Here is a 19,821-nt window from a genome sequence, read left to right as displayed (position 1 = left end):
CACCAAAAGAACGCTGGTTTGATTCCTGGTCAGGGGGGCACATACCTAGGTTGCCAGTTGGGGAGTGTATGGGAGGCAACCAATCAATGTTTCTCTCTCACATGGATGTTTCTTTCTCTCTGTCTAAAAACCAATGGACATATCCTCAGGCAAGGATAAAAAACAAAGTGTCATAAAAGCATTTCAATGAACCTCTGCCAAGAAAGCCACCTCCCAAACAGATCGCAGTTTATGCTGCTCTAAGCAAGAACTAGAAAGGCTGTGTCAAATTGTCAACACAGAACAGAATGGGATTGCAAAAGCCTACCTTTTATCTTACACATATACACACACATATGCACACTGCAGGTTATCTTTACTTAGTTTTTCAGTGGCAAGCTTCCCAATCACTTAAAAGCAATTAAAGGGCAAAAATTAACATCATTTACTTTCCTGAGGAAACATCCACAGCAAGCTGTGACAAAGTTAAGGTGACCAAACATCCATGGGTTATAGTTTATCTCCTTTTAAAGTCTCGTGGCATTGTGGCTTGAATACGAGACCTGTCATTAGAGAATGTTTAGCTGGTACCCTCTGGTTTTTCATGATTTAGAACACCCAGCTTTTACTGGGACCCAAAGACACCTTCTCTCCCAGGGCACTTTCTCGCTCTCTCTTAGGGTCTCTTGTCTCTCTGGATAAAACAAAGCTGGGAAAAATTTGTTGGTACAAAATGAGAAATTGAATCCTTGCCTGGCTCAGGTGCTTGCTATTATAAACTATGACTAAGAGACATGAATTTCTCTATGATGCAACTCTCAAGAGAGGCAGCATTTTCTCCAGGCCTCTCTTAAACCTGCTCATTCGCCAGTGACTAATGCTCTCTAGAGCTGCCCTGTACTGCTCAAATTTCATCAGCCAGCTTTGTCCTTGATAGCTCTGCCTGGACCATAAAAGCTCCCAAAACCTGTTGAGAGCAGCTCTGAAAGATCAGTGCAAGGCTAACCACACCCCTGCCAGCTTGGAGAGCAAGCTGTCTTTTGAGCTTGCCATTGCATTTGTTATCTCAAGGGCATGAGCATTTAATGACCATCTCTTGAAAGTTTTTACTATTCTCTGAACGATAAAGTCCTGACAACTACATGAAAAATAGGAGTAAATCAGGTCACCCTGTAACCACTCTTTTCAACTCAGAAATAGGAATAAAACTGACAGTGTTAGGTGAAGCCTCAATTAACTGAGTCTTCGATGAACAATTTTCTGCACCTTTCAAAGAAAAAAAATGTCAGCCTCATGATCTGCATCAAGGGCTTAATTTGTAAAGCAAACAGAAAACACTGTAAGATAAAGTCTGATTAATGGATGTTTGGTCCAATATCTTACTATATACAATGTCAATTAATTTACAATTTTGAGCTTGAAGCCTTACAATATTCTCAGGGGAAAAAATTTTAGGGTTAAATCATGTCCACTAAATCTTACCTGCAGCAGAATAAAAAGTACTTTAGAAATAATTACAATAGGAATGAAACAAAAATTTTGGGGATTAACTTTTAATTATTAAAAGAAACAAAATGTATTTCATTATCCAAACATGCTGATAAGAGCAATCTAGACATGTATAATCCAAGACCAAACAATTTCAGAAGAAATGATCTACCACCAGAAAGATACTCACAGTTATCAGACTGAAAATCTGGGACAAACTGTTCATCATCAGGAACTTGTGCTGGAAAAGAGATTTTTATTTTAAACCTTTCAGTTGCATTAAAAAGCAAAGTAAAATGTTTTATATGGAAAATAGGACAGCCAAGAAACTTGCCTTCAGCTAACCAAGCCTCTTGAAGTTGACTGAGATCCTGAAACAACTCTAGAAGTGAAAACAGAAGACACCAGAATGAGAACTCCTCCGCTAGGGAAAAGAGTCTACGCACTGCTTTCACTGGGAGCCATTTGAGGAAGCCACAACGCGGAGGGGAAAGCTTCACTACCTTCAGAATCATGAGCCAGATCTGTGTCCAAAAACTTCCTCTTTCTGTCAATCACAGGCCGCCCTCTACATTCCTCGGATCTAGATTTCTGAAAAAGGCAAACATACAGTGAAGACTCAAGTGTAATAAAGGGGTCTTGAAAGGGGGTGGTAGCACTACACCAATAAGGAGAAGATTCGAATTTGAAGGGGGAGGACAAAACAAACCAAAAGCCACGTAAACTTACCCCTGGGACCATAAAAGGGACTTGCTGGTCATAAAACCCATCCATGGTGCTTCCAACGTCTCTAATATCACTTTGAAAGGTTTCAGCATTGAGTAATTTCGGGGGGGTAAAGGGTCCTCCTGTAATATGAATTTGGGAGATTTTAACTGAGGGGAGTGAGAAAAATGAAATAATTTTATACTGCTCCTTCTTTAGGGCCTGTGCAAATCACTGCCTTTCTTTGAGATACTTAAAGCCCACTCAAGGTGTTAGCTTTGCAGACTAACACTAGGTTTAAGGGCATCAAAGATTCATCATGCTGCTCAGTTCAAATCCATTTACTTACTCATCCTTTTCTCTTTCCCATTCTCTTGTTTGAGTATACAGGTTTGCTATCATCCGTCCCCTATTTTTTTTTTTTTTAAAGAAAGAGACCTTATTTTCATTATAAAAGGGTGTTTTCAAGTTCTCTCCTGTAGAAAATTCTCTAGGGTATTTGTAGTGGCTGGGTTTTGGGGTGTTTTTTTTCACATAATTTAATTTTGACAGTACAGTGACAGGAAGTGGAAAACTGGGTTTAAGCATTCCAAATTATTGCCAATTAAGAGTCTGACATACATAATGTTTCTAAAAGTATTTTGTAGGTCAGTGGTAAAACCCTATATATAGTTCCATGAATGTATTGATCAGAGGTATACTTATCTTCACACACTCTTTTCTAAAACCTAAACCTGTCCAAACAGGTGTAGTGTCTGTAATGCCACAAATAATCTCTATGGCAACTCAGAGATACCTAAGACTATCTCCAACTTCTAAAAGAAAAAAAATAGCTATAAAAAGTAATAGAGAAAACTAAATTCCATTGCACACATTTTAAATGCGTCACTACCATACTCTTTGAAAAGCATTAGAAGCAAAAGATCCATGGAAAGAAAATTGTTTTTTCCTTATAGTTATGTCAATATTTCCCAAACATGCCAAAAAAATTAAACTTGTTCCAGTACTGTCAAGTCTTAGGGCTAGAAAGAGAGTTTGGGGATCAAAATGGAGAAGAGGGATTTTTTTCTAATTTGGGAGGAATAAAATAACAATTTTAGGTAGGTACTATCTTCCAGAACACTCAGTTTTATTCTCCAAATTTAAAAAAAAAACCAGTTAAGTGAACAAAATGGGGAAAACAATTTTATTACTCCAACTTTAAGCAATGTAAAATGCTTAAGGATAATTCTTTTGCTTAAATTGTATATAAATTTTAAATAGGGAACTTTTTCTCACTGGGTAATTCCATCCAATTTGTTTTTCACACTGTGTAGTGCATATCAAATTTTGGTGAACAGGATGCAAGGAAACCCTTAACGGCCAGCCTCCTCTCTCAGCACTTTGGCCCAAGTAATCAGATATTTTCCAAGTCAAAGAGGGAGAGAAGCAAAACTGCACACAGTTCATAGCTTCCTAGAAAAACACTCCCGCTAGCCTGCTTGCTTGCCTTCCTCAGAATAAAACCTTTCTCAAATGTCACCAACCCGTTGTACAACACAATCTGAGAATCACCAACACTGAGTTGAGGGTCATGAAAACGAGTCTTCCGTGCCCTTCAAAAACATGTCCCATTAAACTGTGGCCTTAAAAATTCTGTAAGTGTCTCTTGGGGAAGGGGCAAGGAGATCGGAGGCAGAGAAATTTTCAGTCTCACAATGAAATACGTTGCAAAATACTTCACCATGAAGAGCAAAACTGTTTTTTTAAAAAATTAAAAGAAGCTGTCATAAGCGAATCCAAAAAAAGGCACTGAAGATCTTTAATGCAGCCCTCAGAGTTCAAGGGCTAGAAAAAAATCATGTTCAAAGTACTTATATACATATTTTTAACCCTGAAGGGAAGACTCCAGCTCATCCAGGAGTTAAATCACTTCCTTTGCACCCCCCTCCCTTCCTGGTGCCCCCAGGAAAACTTTAACACAGCGCAGCGGTGCGATTGAGGCCCCTCCCCCGCAGCGCACAGCGGGCCTGGTTTTATGAATGGGAGAGCAAGCTGCAGCCGACACATCAGGTAAAGGCTGTAACTGGATCCCTCGCGCTGGGCCCCATTCACAAAACAAGACACACTTCCACCCAATTCCCAGCCTTCCCCATTCATGAAAACTCCTTCGGATGCATCCCTGCCCCCACTCCGAACGCACGCCCAGCCTCCGACGCAGGCCCCTCACCCCAGCGTTTTAGGAAGCTCAATGCTTCATTCACAAAAAAAAAGGGAGGGGGGGGGAAGCCGCAGGGAGCAACCGAGCCAACGAAAGAAACCCGCTTCATTCATAAAGTCGCCCACATTCATAAAAACGAGCTGCGGCACCGGACGCTACCAACTGCCTCCAATTCCTCCCCCCTCCCCGAAAGACATCTCCAAACATCTCTCCCTGGCACCCACCCTCAACCGGGAGTTCAGTGCCCTCCAGAGGCCCCCTCTCCTCCGAAAATGCAGTTAGATCCCTAATCCAGCGCGAAGCTCCAGCATCTCTCCATCCCCCCTCCGCACCGGTTTTTTTTTTTCTCAACTATTCCCAGGCGATGCTCCCCGATTTCTCGAGAACCGACCGCCGTGCAGCCCGACGCTCAGTCCGCTGGGGGCTTGGGTGTCTACTTTCCACAACCTGAAACTTGCAAGGCCTGCATAAGTTCCGGGCCGACCCCCAACCCCGCAGGCTGCACATGCCTAATGTCACTTAACCCCTCCTGGTGTTCTGGGGGCATCACCTCTCAAATATCCCCCCCCCCCCCGCTTAAGCTGCTTCGAGCCCCCTCCTCCCCACTGCAAAGCTCCCCCGAGCGTCTCTTCTCGCGAGCCTCCAAGTCACCCAGGGACCTCAGATCTCCAGAGACTGTAAAACCCCGCAACTCCGAGCCCCCCATCCCCGCCCGGGAGCCCCTTTACTTCGAGTTTCGGAGAGCCTCCCCCGCGATGTGCGGAAACCCGCTCTCCGTGCGCTCCCGAACCTTTAGCCACCCCCGCCCGAAGGCTCCCAGGAGCCGAACCGGACTGGGACACGTGAGGAGGGGGAGAGGAGGAGGGAGGTCAGCCTCGGGGGTGGGTGGGGGTCAGCCCAAATTAAAAGTGCACCCCGATTTGAAGATTCTGAATCAGCCCTTAAACTCTCGGGCCCTTCGCACCCGTTCCTGGAACCCCCTCCGACGCCCCGATGCCCCCTCGACGCCCCCTCACCTGAGGAGGCGGCTCTCCCCGCCTTGCAGCAGCCCCGGGCGCAGGCGCGCTCACGCACGCGCGCACCGGGCCTGGGCGCCTCAGCAAAAGGTAGGGCCGAACCGGTCTGGGGACACTGAACCGCTCCGCGCACAATCCGCTGGACTCTGCGCCGCAGCTGCCAACCAGGCTGGAGCGCTGGCCCGGCCCCGGCGGCCCGCTGCTCCGCCCGCTGTCATTGGTCCACAGCCTTAGCTCAGCTGCGTTTCCATTGGTCTAAGGCTGCTACTGCAGCTGTCCATCACCTCTTGTTTACCCTGTCTGCGGGCAAATCCAGCCAAGCCGCCCCATCAACTCCAGCTCACATTGGTCAACAGCGCGTCCCTCCCCACACCTCAGGGGTCTGTTTTACATAATCTATGCACTGGGGTCCAATGGCCAATCAGCACAGGCTGTTTATATAATGAATGCGAGGACGTTTTTCATTCATAAAAAACGCGACCTGAGGCGGGGAAGCTTAGCTGAGTCAGTGAAGCACTTAAAGGGGCCGAGGCTCGGAGGAACTGCAGTTACTGCTCTCCTCGCCGCTCTCCCAACTTTTCACCGAAGCACAGCTTTTACACATTCACCCATTTCTCCCACTAGCAACGCCATCGTCAGGATTCGGCCGCGGGGCGACAGAAGTTCACAGCTGCGGCACCAAGCAAAGTTATCATTTTAGAAGTCAGGCTAGAGGAATTCATAATTCCACCCAGAGAGAAACTCGCTGACCGACCTGGGCTTTCGGCCCACAGAAACACAGAAAACGGAAACAGAGCCCTCTAATCTTAGTTACCTTTAGGAGAGGCCTTAATTTCCTTTAACCAGTTTTCCAGCGGGGAAGAATAAGCAGTATCTCTCTTTAAAATCTGAGCTCTCAAACAGATCTTAGTTACTATTTTATTCCAGCAAGGCCTAAGGCAGAACCAAATCCCGTTTTCTCCCCATGTTTAATAGCGGTTTATAACCTCGCCAGTGTGTGTTTTGGATCCGAGATGAGAGAGGTCGGCGCTCAACAAAATCCTCTCGGGACGGCACCAACCAGTCAACCGACCTAGAAACATAAAATCCTCCGAAAAGGGCTTGCAAGAGTTAGGCCACCTGCCTCCCTCGCAGGGCTGCTTGTTTTCCATTTAAGTGTTGAATACAAGATGGTGCATTTTCGAATTAGATCCCATGCAGCTGGGAACGACGAAAGGCTGGCTGCTCTGCTTGCCAAACGATCGGGCACTAACTGCAATTGCTGAGATTCTTAACAGGGTGTTCCAGGAAACAAATAAATAAGCAATCCTCTCCCATCTTCCCCAACTCCCGTACCCCCTCCTGTGAAAACCTCGGGGAAGCACTCTGCTCTCCCTTAGGATTCTGGGGCTTGCGAGGGAGTTATGTTCTACTGGCTTGCCCTGCCATTCCCCCCGTATGCTAGCGGTGGGGAGGAACGATGCCGAATGTTAGGAGAGAACCCCAAGCAAAGGGGTCCCCTGGCTAGCGAACTCTGGAGATGCTCCCCGATCCCATGATAAAGAATACAGTGTGGATTTTTAGAAAAAATTTTAAGTCAAAACTTGCTCATCTTATTTTCTGCTTCCACTCTTTTGTATCTCAAACAGAGTGAGCAGGCACGTGGTTTGTGGTTATAGCCCAAGAAAGATGGGAATTTGCCTAAGGAAGGAACCTGGAGTACCTGACTGAGTCGTGGGCCCATCACTGACTAGGCACAAGCTACTGACTTTACAAGAGACTGGGGTGGGCATGAGTTGATGGGTGGGAAAGTGCTCAGCACTTTTAATAAACAGTTCTGAAATACCTCATTTCCTACTAGAGCATTTTGCTACTGCCCCCGATACCCTCACGTTTCCCCCCCCCCCGCAGTAAAAATTTCCCTGAATGCCTCTCTTCATTCCTGAGCACCATTTCTGTTTGTTGCATGGAGGGGTTACCCTAGTCCAGTCGTACTCGCAGGGTGTTGCTGGCATCCTGAAGGCCCTATCTGTTCACCTAGACGCAGGGGGCAGGTTAGCTTCCTGATCTTGTCTGCTCCCCATCCTGTCCCATCTCTTCTCAATCTTGTCTGCTCTCTGATCTATTTTCTCCAAAAGTGCTTTGGTGGTCCTCTTCGCTTCTGTCTCAGGCTCCAGCCCTTTGGAAGGCCTGCAGCCCACGGGGCCATATATCCATACCATATATGTCATAGCACTTTATAACTCTACATACAAGGATACAGTGTAGGACTCTCTCCATGGGGTTGAACTTGGTGCCTGGAGTGACTCTCGTGAACTTTGCCTCAAGCCAAATTTCCCCATCGCATCTTGGAAAGAGAAGGTGAGTATTTCTGGATTAAGTAGCAATAATTGGTGACTATGATGGGGGCACAGGAGGAGTTGGGGAATGAATGGGTTTTTATGAGAAGGTTGTTGAAAACATAAGATCATATTCAGGATTTATATCAGAATAGAGCTCTTGCCAATTAATTATTTAATCATTCAGTAAACATTTTTTTATACTAAATACTCAGCCAGCCCTGGCTGGTGTAGTAGGGGGGGTAGTAGGGATATGGGGTTGAGGCCTGCAGTTCCCACAGGGGATGCACAAAGGAACTACATTGATGTTTCTCTCCCTCTCTCCTTCCCTTCCCCTCTAAAAGATAAATAAATAAAATCTTAAAAAAAAATTCTAAATACTCAGCCAGACCCTGTCCTAGGCAAAAAAAAACCAACAACATTACAGAGAAGAATATGATATAGTCTGTCTTGGAGGAGCCCACGGTCTATTGCACAATTTCAGCAGCTGAAGTTTACTGAGCACTTAATATATGATCTGCTCATGTCATACATAATTCTCTACAGGTTATCTTATTTAGTCTTCATAATAACAGCACTGAAGTGATCTCTGCAATTATTATCTGCACTTTATAGACAAGAAATTGAGGCACAGAAAGATTAACTTGACAATGGTCACATAGCTTGCAGCTTGTGGAACCTGAAAAAGCCCTAAGGCAGGAGATCTGGCATATACCTTTGTTACCCAGAAAACCACCAGGAAATATCATTTGAACCCCGTTTGCCCAACAGAGGACAAAACTGACTGAAGTCACAGGGAGGCAGTTTTCTCAGTATAGTGTTAGGAAGGATTCTGAAATGTTTGAAGTGCTCTAATGAATGAATGTAATGAGTCTCCTGTCACAGGACGCATTTACACAGAAAGATTTAGAGAGAGTGCACAGGGTAGGATAGGTGAACTCAGAGGATTGCTCCAGCTCTAAGAGTCTGTGATTCAGAGAATTTGGAGCTTGTGTTAGACAGGGAGTTCAGGCCCAGGCCTGGGCACCTTGGCTGTTCGTTGAAATGTGTGGGTTATAACTCAGGATGATTCGTCTTGTCAGACTGACTTCTGGGCCCAGAGCTGCCTCCTTATTGCCAAGTGTTCGCGGTGTCTTCTCTTTCTGCCTTTCTTCTTTCCCATGTTTTTCCTTCTTAGTGACTTACTTGCCCTACCCCCAGTGCCACTCCATTCCCCCATCTTCCTGTTACCTTTACCTTCATAAAAAGTGTCAGTATTTGGAAGTTCTTTGTCTCTTACATGGAGTCTTTCCTCCGAAGAACATTGCTTAACACTGGAGATTTTGTCCAGCACATCTTCTAATGTATCATTCCCTCTCCTCCAGGGGAGAAACAGGACTGCAAAAGATAACCAAAAGAGAGACCCGCCCTTGGGAGCATTCATGTAGAGTCAATCTAGCTTTTGTCCTCTGGCAGTGGCAAAACTCACTCAATCACAGTAGAATAACTAGCCCCTTGTTCTTCAAGTTGCAGTGTATCTACAGAGAAACAACACAGAAGGATAGAAAAACGAGTCTCATACCCCAAGTCTGAAAGCTTCTGTTTCCCTTTAGGGGTCCACGATTAAAAATTTCCCCTAAAATCCGAAAAGCAAGGTAAAATGTAAAGCAGGCAACCCTGCCTTGAACTGATGATCACCAAAAGGGCAGCCGGAAAATGAGACAGCATGGCGACCTTGGTCCTCACATTAGGAAAATACCTGTGTTCCTTTCTTAGAAATGCTGTCTGTGGTGACTGTGGCCCTGTCTGGAGCCTGGGGTGGGGGCTACATGGCCCCAAGGATCCTTTTCTATTCTTATATCTTAAGGAGGAAAAGACTTGAAGACAGCGTCAAAAGGTACTTAAATGTTTTTCTTGTCTTTGAGGGATAAAGAATTTTATCTGGCTGGCATTTTCTAAAATTCAGAAATAAATATTCTAAAAACTGAGGAGAGAAAAGAAAATCTTAGATTCAATGTCTCTTTAAATAAATAGGGGCCATCTCATCTTCAGAGGTCGTTATAGCCAGGGAATAATAATAATTGACAGCCCTGGCTGGTGTGGCTCAGTGGACTGAGTGCTGGCCTGCGAACCAAAGGGTCACTGGTTCGATTCCTAGTCAGGGCACATGCCTGGGTTGTGGGCCAAGTCCCAGTTGAGGGCGTGCAAGAGGCAACCACACATTGATGCTTCTCTCTTTCCCTTCTCCCTCCTTTCCACTCTGTCTAAAAATAAATAAATAACATCTTAAAAAAAATAATAATTGCCCTGGCTGGGGTAGCTCAGTGGATTGAGAGCGGGCTGTGAGCGTGGGCTGTGAACCAAAGGGTCGCAGTTCGATTCCCAGTCAGGGCACATGCCTGGGTTGCAGGCCTGGTCCTCAGTGGGGGCCACATAAGAGGCAACCACACATTGATGTTTCTCTCCCTCTCTTTCTCCTTCCCTTCCCCTCTCTCTAAAAAGAAATAAAATTAAAAAAAAAATAATAATAATAATTGACAGTTACTCAAAAGCTTTTCTAAACACTTTTCTAAACACTTCCTATGTATTAGCACATTTAGTCCTAACAATAGCCCTCTGAAGGAGCTACGATTATTATCACTTCTACTTTTCCCAGATGAGAAAAAAAATGTAGGTACAGGAAGGCTACATTAATCGCTCCAGACCCCATAACTAGCACCCAGTAAGAAGAGGCATGTACCCAAGGGGCCCTCTCCAGAGCCTGGCCAGTAACCACTCTGCTGGGCTGCCTCATCCCCAGGGAACAGCCAACACTGCAAGAGCACTTCATTATGCCAGGCCCTTTGGAGCCTTGCTTATATTAATCCACCTGATCCTCCTAACGCCTTGTGATGTAGATACCATCATTACCCCTATTTTATAGATGAGGAAACTGAGGCACAGAGAGCTTAGGTCATTTGCCCAAGACCACATAGCTGGTAAGAGCTGGAATTGGGAGCCCAATGCAGATCTTGAACAGAGCTCTTGCTCTGAAACACTTTACTTTGTGTCTCCTGCAGTCTCCCACTCTGCCGGTTTCCTTTGTCTTGCCTGTGGGGCTCTGGCTGCTCACCTGCTTCTGCCACCAGAGTCATAGTGCTGTGCTGGGAAAGTGCTCCAGCAACTGCAGCCAGATTTCTGAATTATTATCCAGGGAAGCTAGAATTTGTCTTCATTAAAACCACCTTAGAAAGAGAAAAGAAATTGCTTTTACTGAGCATCCCTTATGTGCCAGGCTCTGCTGGACACTTGACGTACATCATCTTATTTAATACTCCCAGTCCTTCTCAGAGGTAGTAATAATACCCAATTTGCAGATATTTAAACAGGGGATCAAAGTGAGGTTAAAAAACACATGAGTTTTCAGCTAGGAAGGAGCAAGCCGGACCTCTGACCAAATGCATGTTCTTGACCCTCTGACCCACTGGCCTAAGGAGGCCTATCCTTCTCCCAGCTCCTTTCCTGAGCTTGAGGACATTCTCTCTCCTGCCTCTTTCTCTTGACTCTCCATTCCTAGATTCAAAAAAAAAAATCCACTATCAAGAAAAGCTGGTATCTCAACAACATTTAGGTTGTTGGGAGCTGAGGCATTTCTTCCTTAAGCCCCAAACCTTAAAAAAATAATAGAGTAAAAATCTTTAGAAACTTCCCATGGCTTCCCATTGCCTTCAGAATATAGTCCAGTTCTGCAGCGGGATCCTCGCCCTGGGAACCCTGCAGTCTCTCCCCAGTCTCCCGCACCCTTCAGTAGCCATACAGATCAGAGTCACCTGCTCCGCAAGCCAGTCCGATGCCAGCATCCTGCTCTACCTCCGAGGCCCATCAAGGACTGCCTCTACCCACGTGTACAAAGAAGCTTTAGGCTACTGGGTTTTTGAGGGAACCTGTGTCTGATCTTTAGAGTTTTCCTGCTTCTTTTTTACGTTAAGTTGGCAATCAGAATTTCTCAATATATTAAGAACACGTTTCTCCAGCAGCCCCTCATGCCTGCTGTAATTTTCCACCTCTGACCCACTATGGGGTTGGAAACCAGCAAATCAAGTGAGTTTGCAGTGGGCATCCAGGAAGACTCCATGGGTCCTGAGAGCTAAAGGGCCCCCTCCAATGAGGAAGTAAATGAAGTTGAATGTGTAGACTTGGCAAAATCTATTTTGACCATTCAGAGTCCTCTTTTTGCTTCCTTTTATGCCCTTCGTGGAGAGTTTCACATGGACAGGGGTCAATGCTTGTTGTGACATGCTCAGACTTTAGCCCCCAAAGTCTAAGCAGCAGGCCAACTCAGAACTTGCCCAACTTGAGCTGTGGAAGTCCTCATGTTGGCACCACCAGACAGCTCCACTGGAGGAGCAGATTGCGGGGCTGAGTGGGAGGTGGGGGCTGGAGTGCGGATTTTTTCATGGGCCTGCTTCATTCAAGCATGGCAGCTAAAGAGCAGTGGTAAAGAGGGCAGTTCTTTCAGCTCTTGACTGAGTTTGTAAACCCCCACCCTGCTTCAGCTCCATAAGACCTATGGGGGAAACTGTATTTATCTTGAGTTAGAGAAAGAGAAGCTCAGCCATGGCCAGCTGGTAATAGAGTCCGCAGGTGAAATGTTCCATCAGTGGATTTCATCACATGGCTTCGGACTTCAATCGCCCCTTCTATTGCCCCTTGAAGCCAAGCAGTGTTTACAAGCATGTAGATGGCCTCTTCTGCCCTGCCTACACCATGATTCTTACTGATCATCTGCCTCTGGGACCTTACCTCCGGGGCATAACTCAGCTTCCATTTAAACCAGAGCCCACCTGAAAACCTTTTCTTGTCCCTGCTCCTCACACTTCTCTGAATTCTTTCCCATTAAGAAGCCAAACTACATGGCTAAAAATGCAAACTATGCCCTGGCTGGTGTAGCTCAGTGGATTGAGTGCCGGCCTGCAAACCAAAGGGTCACTGGTTTGATTCCCGGTCAGGGCACATGCTTGGGTTGCAGGCCAGATCCCCATTTGGTTACACACAAGAGGCAACCACACATTGATATTTCTCTCCCTCTCTTTCTCCTTGCCTTCTCCTTTCTCTAAAAATAAATGAAATCTTTTAAAAAATAAAAAAAATAAAAATGCAAACTATGAGAACACCACCCCATCCTGGAAAGCACAGCAGAGGTGTTCTCAGGTCTTCTGTCCGTTCCTCTCTGCACACAGGCTGTGCCTCAGGGAAGGACGCAGGGGCTGCTCACCATTAGGGACCGCAGTTTAGCTCCCATCTCTCACCACTGTCCCAGGGCTGGGTATCTGGGCAGCTAGAAGGTCAGCATCTGACTCTCACAGGGATTATCTGTTTAATGTAAGGGAATGCTCGGGCATCTCAGTTGTGGCCTATTTTGAGTTTGTTTATTTTTTATGGAAGTTTAACATGCCTAATGGAAAAGTACACAAATTGTAAGTGTGGAATTTGATGAATTTGCACAAAGCAAGCACCTCTGTATGTCTATTGTCCAGATTTTAAAACATTATCAGTTCTCCCCTCCAAAAGACCCTCTCAAGCCCTCTTCTAGTCCCTAATACCTCCTCCCATTCCTCAAAAGGGGAGCCCCGTCTTGGTTTCTAACATCACAGATCGATTTTGCTTGCTTTTGTACACTATATACATGGAGTCCTATAGTCTACCCTTTTGTCTCTGGCTTCTTTTCTTCAACATTACATTTGGAAGAGTCACCTATTTGTAGTGTGTAGCCATCTCTCTCTCTACCTCTTTGCCGTATTCATTCTCTTTGCTGTATAGCATCCCATGGTATGAATATGTTACAACTGACTTATCCATTTTACTGTTAATGGACATTAGGGCAGTTTCCAGTTTTTGCTATTATTAATGACATTGCTATGAACATTCTAGTGAGACTCCAGTATGTATCTTTTGGGAAACATCAATCTAATTTGATTGTTTTTTAAAGGTATAGTTACAGTATTCATTTTCATGTCTCATTTATTTGAAAAGCAACAGAGACTCAGATCAAAAATCTCAATATCACAGAAAGGTGTTGAATGGAAGGTAAAATCCCCACATCACTTCCTAGCCTGTCTCCAATCTCCAGAAACGTGCACTATTAACTACTGTGTATCATTCTAGATGTTTTCTATTGCCTAGACAATCACATTTAAGCATATGCATTACAACCTTAAAACCCCCCGCAAATTGGCGTTTCTTATACAATATTTCTGCCCCCTGCCCCTACCGTCAACACTAGGTGGATGAGAGAGTTTGGCTGTGGGATGTGAATGTCTCTTTCCTCCTGTTGGATGAGGCTATCACTTTTATTTATTTACTTATTTTATTTAAAATTAAAAAATTATTTTAGAGAAAGAGAGAGGAGAAAGGGAGTAGAGAGAGAGAGAAATATTAATTTGTTGTTCTACTCATTTATTCATTCATTGGTTGATTCTCATATGTGCCCTGACCAGGAATTGAACCTACAATCTTGGCATATTGGGACGATGCTCTAACCAACTGAGCTACCTGGCCAGGGAGGGCTGTCACTTTTAATAGGCCATTAGCAAGGTAAGACAGACACATAGGAGTTTACACAGCAGTACATTCCATTTCCACTTCCATAAACATTTGTTGACTGGCTGGTGTACTCAGTGTAAGGCTTGTCCCAGGAGAGCTCCCAGCCTGGTGGGAGGTGGGTGAAAGGCACAGGAACAAATAGCAATAATACAGTGTTTACAGGTGCCATAATAGAGATCTATAAATGGGTTCTGGGAGTACACATGAAGGAGCAATGAGTAGTTCCTGGTAGGGTCAAGGAAGGCACTTGACAGGGGCCAGCCTAGAATGATTAGTTACTAGGACTTCAATGGGCACAGCAAGGAGGGAAAGGCCTCCTAGGCAGAGGGAACAGCATTCACAAACACACGGAGGCGTGGCAGCAACTGGAATGGCCAGGGACTGGCAGTTGTTCCTGTGTGGCTCAACTCTGGAATATTAGGCCAGGAGGAGACAAGACTAAGTGGGGTGTGGGTGACAGGTCTGGGGTCTTATTCAGTCATCAGAGGAGTGATCATTCACATTTTGGAACCATGGGGTACATCTCATAGGTGTTTAAAAACTACTAACCAAAGGACACAGAAGGGCTTCCAACATAATATGCCTATGATGCCCTTGATTAGAGCATACATCACATTGTTCATATGTCTGTGTTTGCCCACAGGACAAATTCCTCTAACAGGCGCCCTCTTGGATGCTGGTCTCAATTACCCATCCCCAAACACAGCAGCTGGCACTTAGCTGATGGCCACCAAAGGATGAACAGATGTGTGAATGAGCAAGTAATTTCTACTGCACAGCAAAACATGCTACTTGAGAAAGCAGGGAGCTGGGTTACCTTCTTTTTGTGGATTTGTGTTTATGTATGCCCAGCTTCTGCCTGCCCACGTGGTGGGAGAGGAATAGGAGCTAGTTATCCAGCCTCTGCAGTTGGTCGGGGGTCACACCAAGGGAAGGCTTCACTTCCTCGTCAGCAATACCTGGACCCTGGGATACCGAGCTTCGTTTCAGCCAGGTTTGGAGTGGCGTGGAGCCTGGTGGGACCCTACAGCCTTATCTCAGCTCCCTGCACCTCAAAGGTGTTCGTACCGCACCAAAATTCCCAAATCTCACATTTCATTTCAGAAATGCAGGCCTGTGCAGCAGGTGGGGCTCAGCCTCCTCACCGACTCATTCTGCCTATACCCTCCCCTACAGGTGCCCCCCTTATCCTCTGGGCTGGTAATCTTGAACAGGTTGAAAAAACCACTCTATTTCTCCTCTTCCCTGCCTGGTGCTCCTAAATGTGGTAGCTCGCTCAGATAGACCTCAGTGCCTTGGAGGGTTTCCTTTAGGCAGCCAAGAAAGATCAACATTTTGGCTTGATGACTGAGAAATTTTCTTCACCAGGTAGCATCTTGGTTAGGAGAATTTCACATGCCGTTTGACTTGAACCACCTTTGAAATCTTTCGTTACTTTTCTTGCTCCTTTCTCCAAAGCTTAATTGCTTTGTATATTTATCTGGGTTTCATCTGGACCTTCCCACTTAGGAATGTTCATCTTGAACCTGGAAACTGACCTCAGGGCCTGTTCAGACAGGGCTGTCTCAGCCACCTTGGAATGTAAGAGCTAAATAAGGCCTTCCTTTTCCTCTTCTTCCTTATGTGTTAAAACTGATTTCAATGACACGGTGTAATTTTTCATTACAGAATCTGTGTCTTACCCTTTCCAACCCACACATTCCTGGCTGGAATGTAGGTAGAATTCATTTACACCTATGTGCACTCCTTGTAAATGTGAACGGTAATGAAGTAATCCATATGGTGATATGGTAATAGCTATACAGACGTATGTCTGGAAGAAGCTCCTTATTTATTCAAAGATCTTTTGTGGGTTAGACCACACCCCTTGCTTTCCAGCTTCACTGCCTTCTCTCACAGTTACTGAGTTACACCTGCTCTCCCTTGTGTGAACATGGAGCCAAAGCTCCATCTCATGTCTCAGCTACATCACTCCCCTGTGATGGTTGGTCCTGGTCATTTCACTTCTCTGCTCATCAGTCTCCTCTCTGAAAAATGGGTGTAACAACTCCTGCCTCACAAAGTTCTTTGACAACTCAGTGAGTGTGTACGTGAGTTCCTAGTGGGTGTGGGCAGTGTAGGTTTCCATCTTGGCTCTGCCACTTGTTAAGTGGGTGAATTTGAGCAAATTTGATCTCTTTGAGCCTGTTTCATCATTTGTAAGATAGGAATTTTAAGGTTTCTGAGGAGAAATAATAGAATATTTAAAAATCATCTAGTGGAGTGTCTAGAAGAAAGTATAAACATAATACACCTTGCTCCCTCCCCTTTTCTCTGTATGAGTTGAGGCATTTGCTGCTAACATTTCATGACCACTAATGACCTTTCCAATATCCCCTGGGATAAATTAAAGAGTTCCCAACATCTTGCTTCTCAATGAGATATTTTCCTCTTGTAGATTTCACTTAGTGTTTTTTTCTTAACTAATTTTCTCTGAAGTCTAGTATTCTCTAGAATACTAGAGATTCTAGTATTCTCTATTTCTCGCTTCTTCATTGGTTTCTGAAGGAGCTAAAGGAGTTCTGTTGGCTCTCAGGACAGAGGGCAGAAAGACCTACGTGCTGTGGGAGGGGAGAGTGCCGGGCAGTCTTTGTCGGAGAACAGGATGTGGAGATCACACGAGTGTGTGTTGGGGAAGAGGGGTGTACTGTGTCTGAAGAGTGGTTCGCAAAGTCATCCTGGCGTCCTGCCTCACAGAAGCCATCATTTTCTTTTTAAAAAAGATTTTATTTATTTATGTACTTTTAGAGAGAGGGAGAGAAATACTGATATGAGAAAAACACATTCTTCAATCGGCAGCCTCTCATGGGCTCTGCAACTGGGGACTGACCAGGAATCGAACCAGTGGCCTTTCCCTCTGCAGGATGACACCCAACCAACTGAGCCACACCGGTCAGAGCAGCAATCATAGTTTTCTTGGTAGACCACCGAGATGTTTTTAAAAAGACTATCAAAAGCATGTAGTACGCAATTCTATCACGTAAACCAAGAACAATTTATTAGAAGGAAATGATCATTTGTTTTGTGTGTGCATATAAAACTGCAACCGTGAGCACATGTCTGTGAAATGAACAAGCTGTTGAAGACATGTGATGGGCTGGTGCTGCGGCTCTTCCACGATTTTATCCTTTGCCATCCGTGAGCTCTCACTAGAGATAGGCAAAGCTGCTGAGGCCAAAGTTTAACGAAAGTTCATGGGAGAAAAGTGAACATTGAGAAAATTGCATCTTTGAGAATAATTTGGACGAAACACCAGTATTGTCTCTCAGTGCAGGGACGATTCTTTCCAACTGATGGGACTAATGAGTGTCCCCGAAGTGCAGCTGGCAGGCCAGGGAGGGCTGGGCTGGTGCTGGGGTGGAGGGTGGGGAGGATGGGCTGTGGGGGTTGGTGTAGGGCGGAGGAAGGTGAGTTTGGAAGAGTAAACTGTGTTCGGAAATTTGAGGAATTTTGCTAAGTCCTTGAGCAAGAGGAAGCCAAGGTAAGTTCTGGAGTAGGGGAGTGAAGGGTGGAAAGGGGTATTTTGGGGAAGACAAATTTCATGGGTATGACGGGTGGCTTGCAGTACATCAGAGTACAGAGATGAGAGGAAAAGAGTGCAGATTCTGGATGGAGAGAAGGGGGTGTCAAAAAAAGTATGTGTCAGCCCCCTCTTTGTATTGGCCCTGAACACTCTGAAGTGCAAATAAACATGATTGGGTCCATAGAAAGAATGGGGACAGCTGTCTAGGGGCTACTGGCACTCTGAGCGCCTCAAAATGATTGGAATCAACCCAGCAAGTCCTGCTTTTCACCTCTCAAAACTTGTGTAGAGCAAAGAGAACCAAGTTCTATACGCCCTCAGGGAGTAAGTGACTAAGCTCACACATGGCTGGGGAGGAAGCTTGTGTTAGCTCCCCCCCTGCCTCCTTTCCACCTCCACCTGAGATTTCTTCCAAAAGCTCTTCCTCACGCTTGACCGTGAATGTTAGAGGTCCGTTCAAGCCATTTTGAGCCCAGATCTAGGGCTGACAAGTAACAGAATCCTGTAGACTGTTACATTTATTTTACAAGACTTGTCACATTATTCCTTGTAAGAGAGTAGGATCTGAAGTAGAAATTGTTCTTTCCACTGGCAGACGTGTGTATCTATCATGATACTTCAAAAAAATTTTTAACTTTATGGCCTAATTATAATCAGAAACTTTTCAGATATTTAACAGTATCACTTGTTTTTTTCCTACAACTTTTCCAAAATTGTTTTTGTTAATTTTTTATTATTCTTAATTCACCCAAACTGGGAATTTCATCTTTGCAAAGTTTTAAACATATTTCAAATCATAAAATCATTATATACCCATTGTGTACAATTGGGAAAATACAAAAAGAAATTAAAAACAAACTAATAAGCACCTATAATTCTAGAAATGATTACTGTTAACATTTAAACATATTTCCTCTCTTTTTTCTTAGCTGTTTTACATAATGGAGATACTGAATTTTTTGGACTGTAAGACACACCGGAATATGAGACACACCTAGGTTTTAGAGGACGAAAATAGGAAAAAAAAATTTGAAGCAAAAAATGCGTTAAAATATTTAATAACATAAATAACATAGGCTGCCGCCCCTCCCCACTAGCAAGCCAGGTACGCTGCATTCGTACTACAAGACACCGCAGCCTCTTTTCCCTCCCAAATTTGGGGGGGAATGCATCTTATAGTCGGAAAAATATGGTGTATTTTTTAATATGCAACTTTGCATTGTGTATAGCATTATATTATCACCATGTCCCCAGTGCATTAAACGCTCTTCATAAACTACATTTTTAAGGTTTGACTGATATGCCTTCTTATGGCTATAACATCATTTAGTTAATTGTTTTATCGTTTTTCTTCTGTTGGGTCTTAGGCTGTTTACCATTTTTCTGAGGTGGGGAGCACGGGGGGGGGCTGGGATGGGAGAAATAGACAAAAACTGTACTTGAAAAATAACTAAATAAAAAAAAAGCAGCACTACTATGAACAGCTTCATGTGCGTGCGCACGTGCACCTCGGGGTGTGTTCATATAGACGTGGCTGTTGGAGATCTGGCCGGACTTTGCTGCCCGTTTCAGATGAGGGCCCTGTCAACTGCCCCCTTCCCACTGTGAGTGACAGCTGTCAGACAAAGGAAGGATTGCTCCAGCATCCATCTGGCTCCTGGGAGAGGCAATAACACTCAGAGCACAGGGGTGTTGTAAACACATCAGAGAGGTCTTGTAATTCTGCTTTGTAATGGGGGAATCTAAAAGACAATTCATTTTCAAAGGAAACAGGTTTCAAAAGTCTTTTGAATTGATTGCGTTAATATTGTGTGGCTTTTAAATTACAATGCATGTGTTAAAAAAATAGAGGATCTAATAAGGTAGAGAATAGCAGGTACTTTGAATAACAAAGTAGTAATATAGCAGAGATGGCTTCTGCGTAGGCTGGCTCCCCTCGTGAAGTAGTCCCCCTGGAAAGGAGCTTCACAGTCAGCGAGTCAGAATTCTGAT

At 44.7% G+C, this 19,821-nt stretch overlaps 1 protein-coding gene across 1 annotated transcript in view; it reads right to left on the bottom strand.

Annotated features, from left to right (window-relative positions):
* The window catches only part of ETV5 (ETS variant transcription factor 5), a 58,176-nt gene extending 52,625 nt beyond the window's left edge, over positions 1 to 5,551 (bottom strand). Inside the window, exons 1-5 of the mRNA XM_037129669.2 lie at positions 5,389 to 5,551; positions 2,197 to 2,315; positions 1,971 to 2,058; positions 1,802 to 1,849; positions 1,658 to 1,708 (exon numbers count right to left, since the gene is read on the bottom strand). Of these exons, the coding sequence (XP_036985564.1) occupies positions 1,658 to 1,708; positions 1,802 to 1,849; positions 1,971 to 2,058; positions 2,197 to 2,241 (232 nt within the window). The 5' untranslated portion in view covers positions 2,242 to 2,315; positions 5,389 to 5,551. The remainder of the gene's footprint in view (positions 1 to 1,657; positions 1,709 to 1,801; positions 1,850 to 1,970; positions 2,059 to 2,196; positions 2,316 to 5,388) is intronic.
* Positions 5,552 to 19,821: the final 14,270 nt, after the last annotated feature.

Source organism: Artibeus jamaicensis, unplaced genomic scaffold (assembly GCF_021234435.1).
Source record: "Artibeus jamaicensis isolate MK-2021 breed Jamaican fruit bat unplaced genomic scaffold, CSHL_Jam_final scaffold_474, whole genome shotgun sequence".
Taxonomy (NCBI): Eukaryota; Metazoa; Chordata; class Mammalia; order Chiroptera; family Phyllostomidae; genus Artibeus; species Artibeus jamaicensis.
This window is presented reverse-complemented; position numbering and strand designations above follow the sequence as displayed.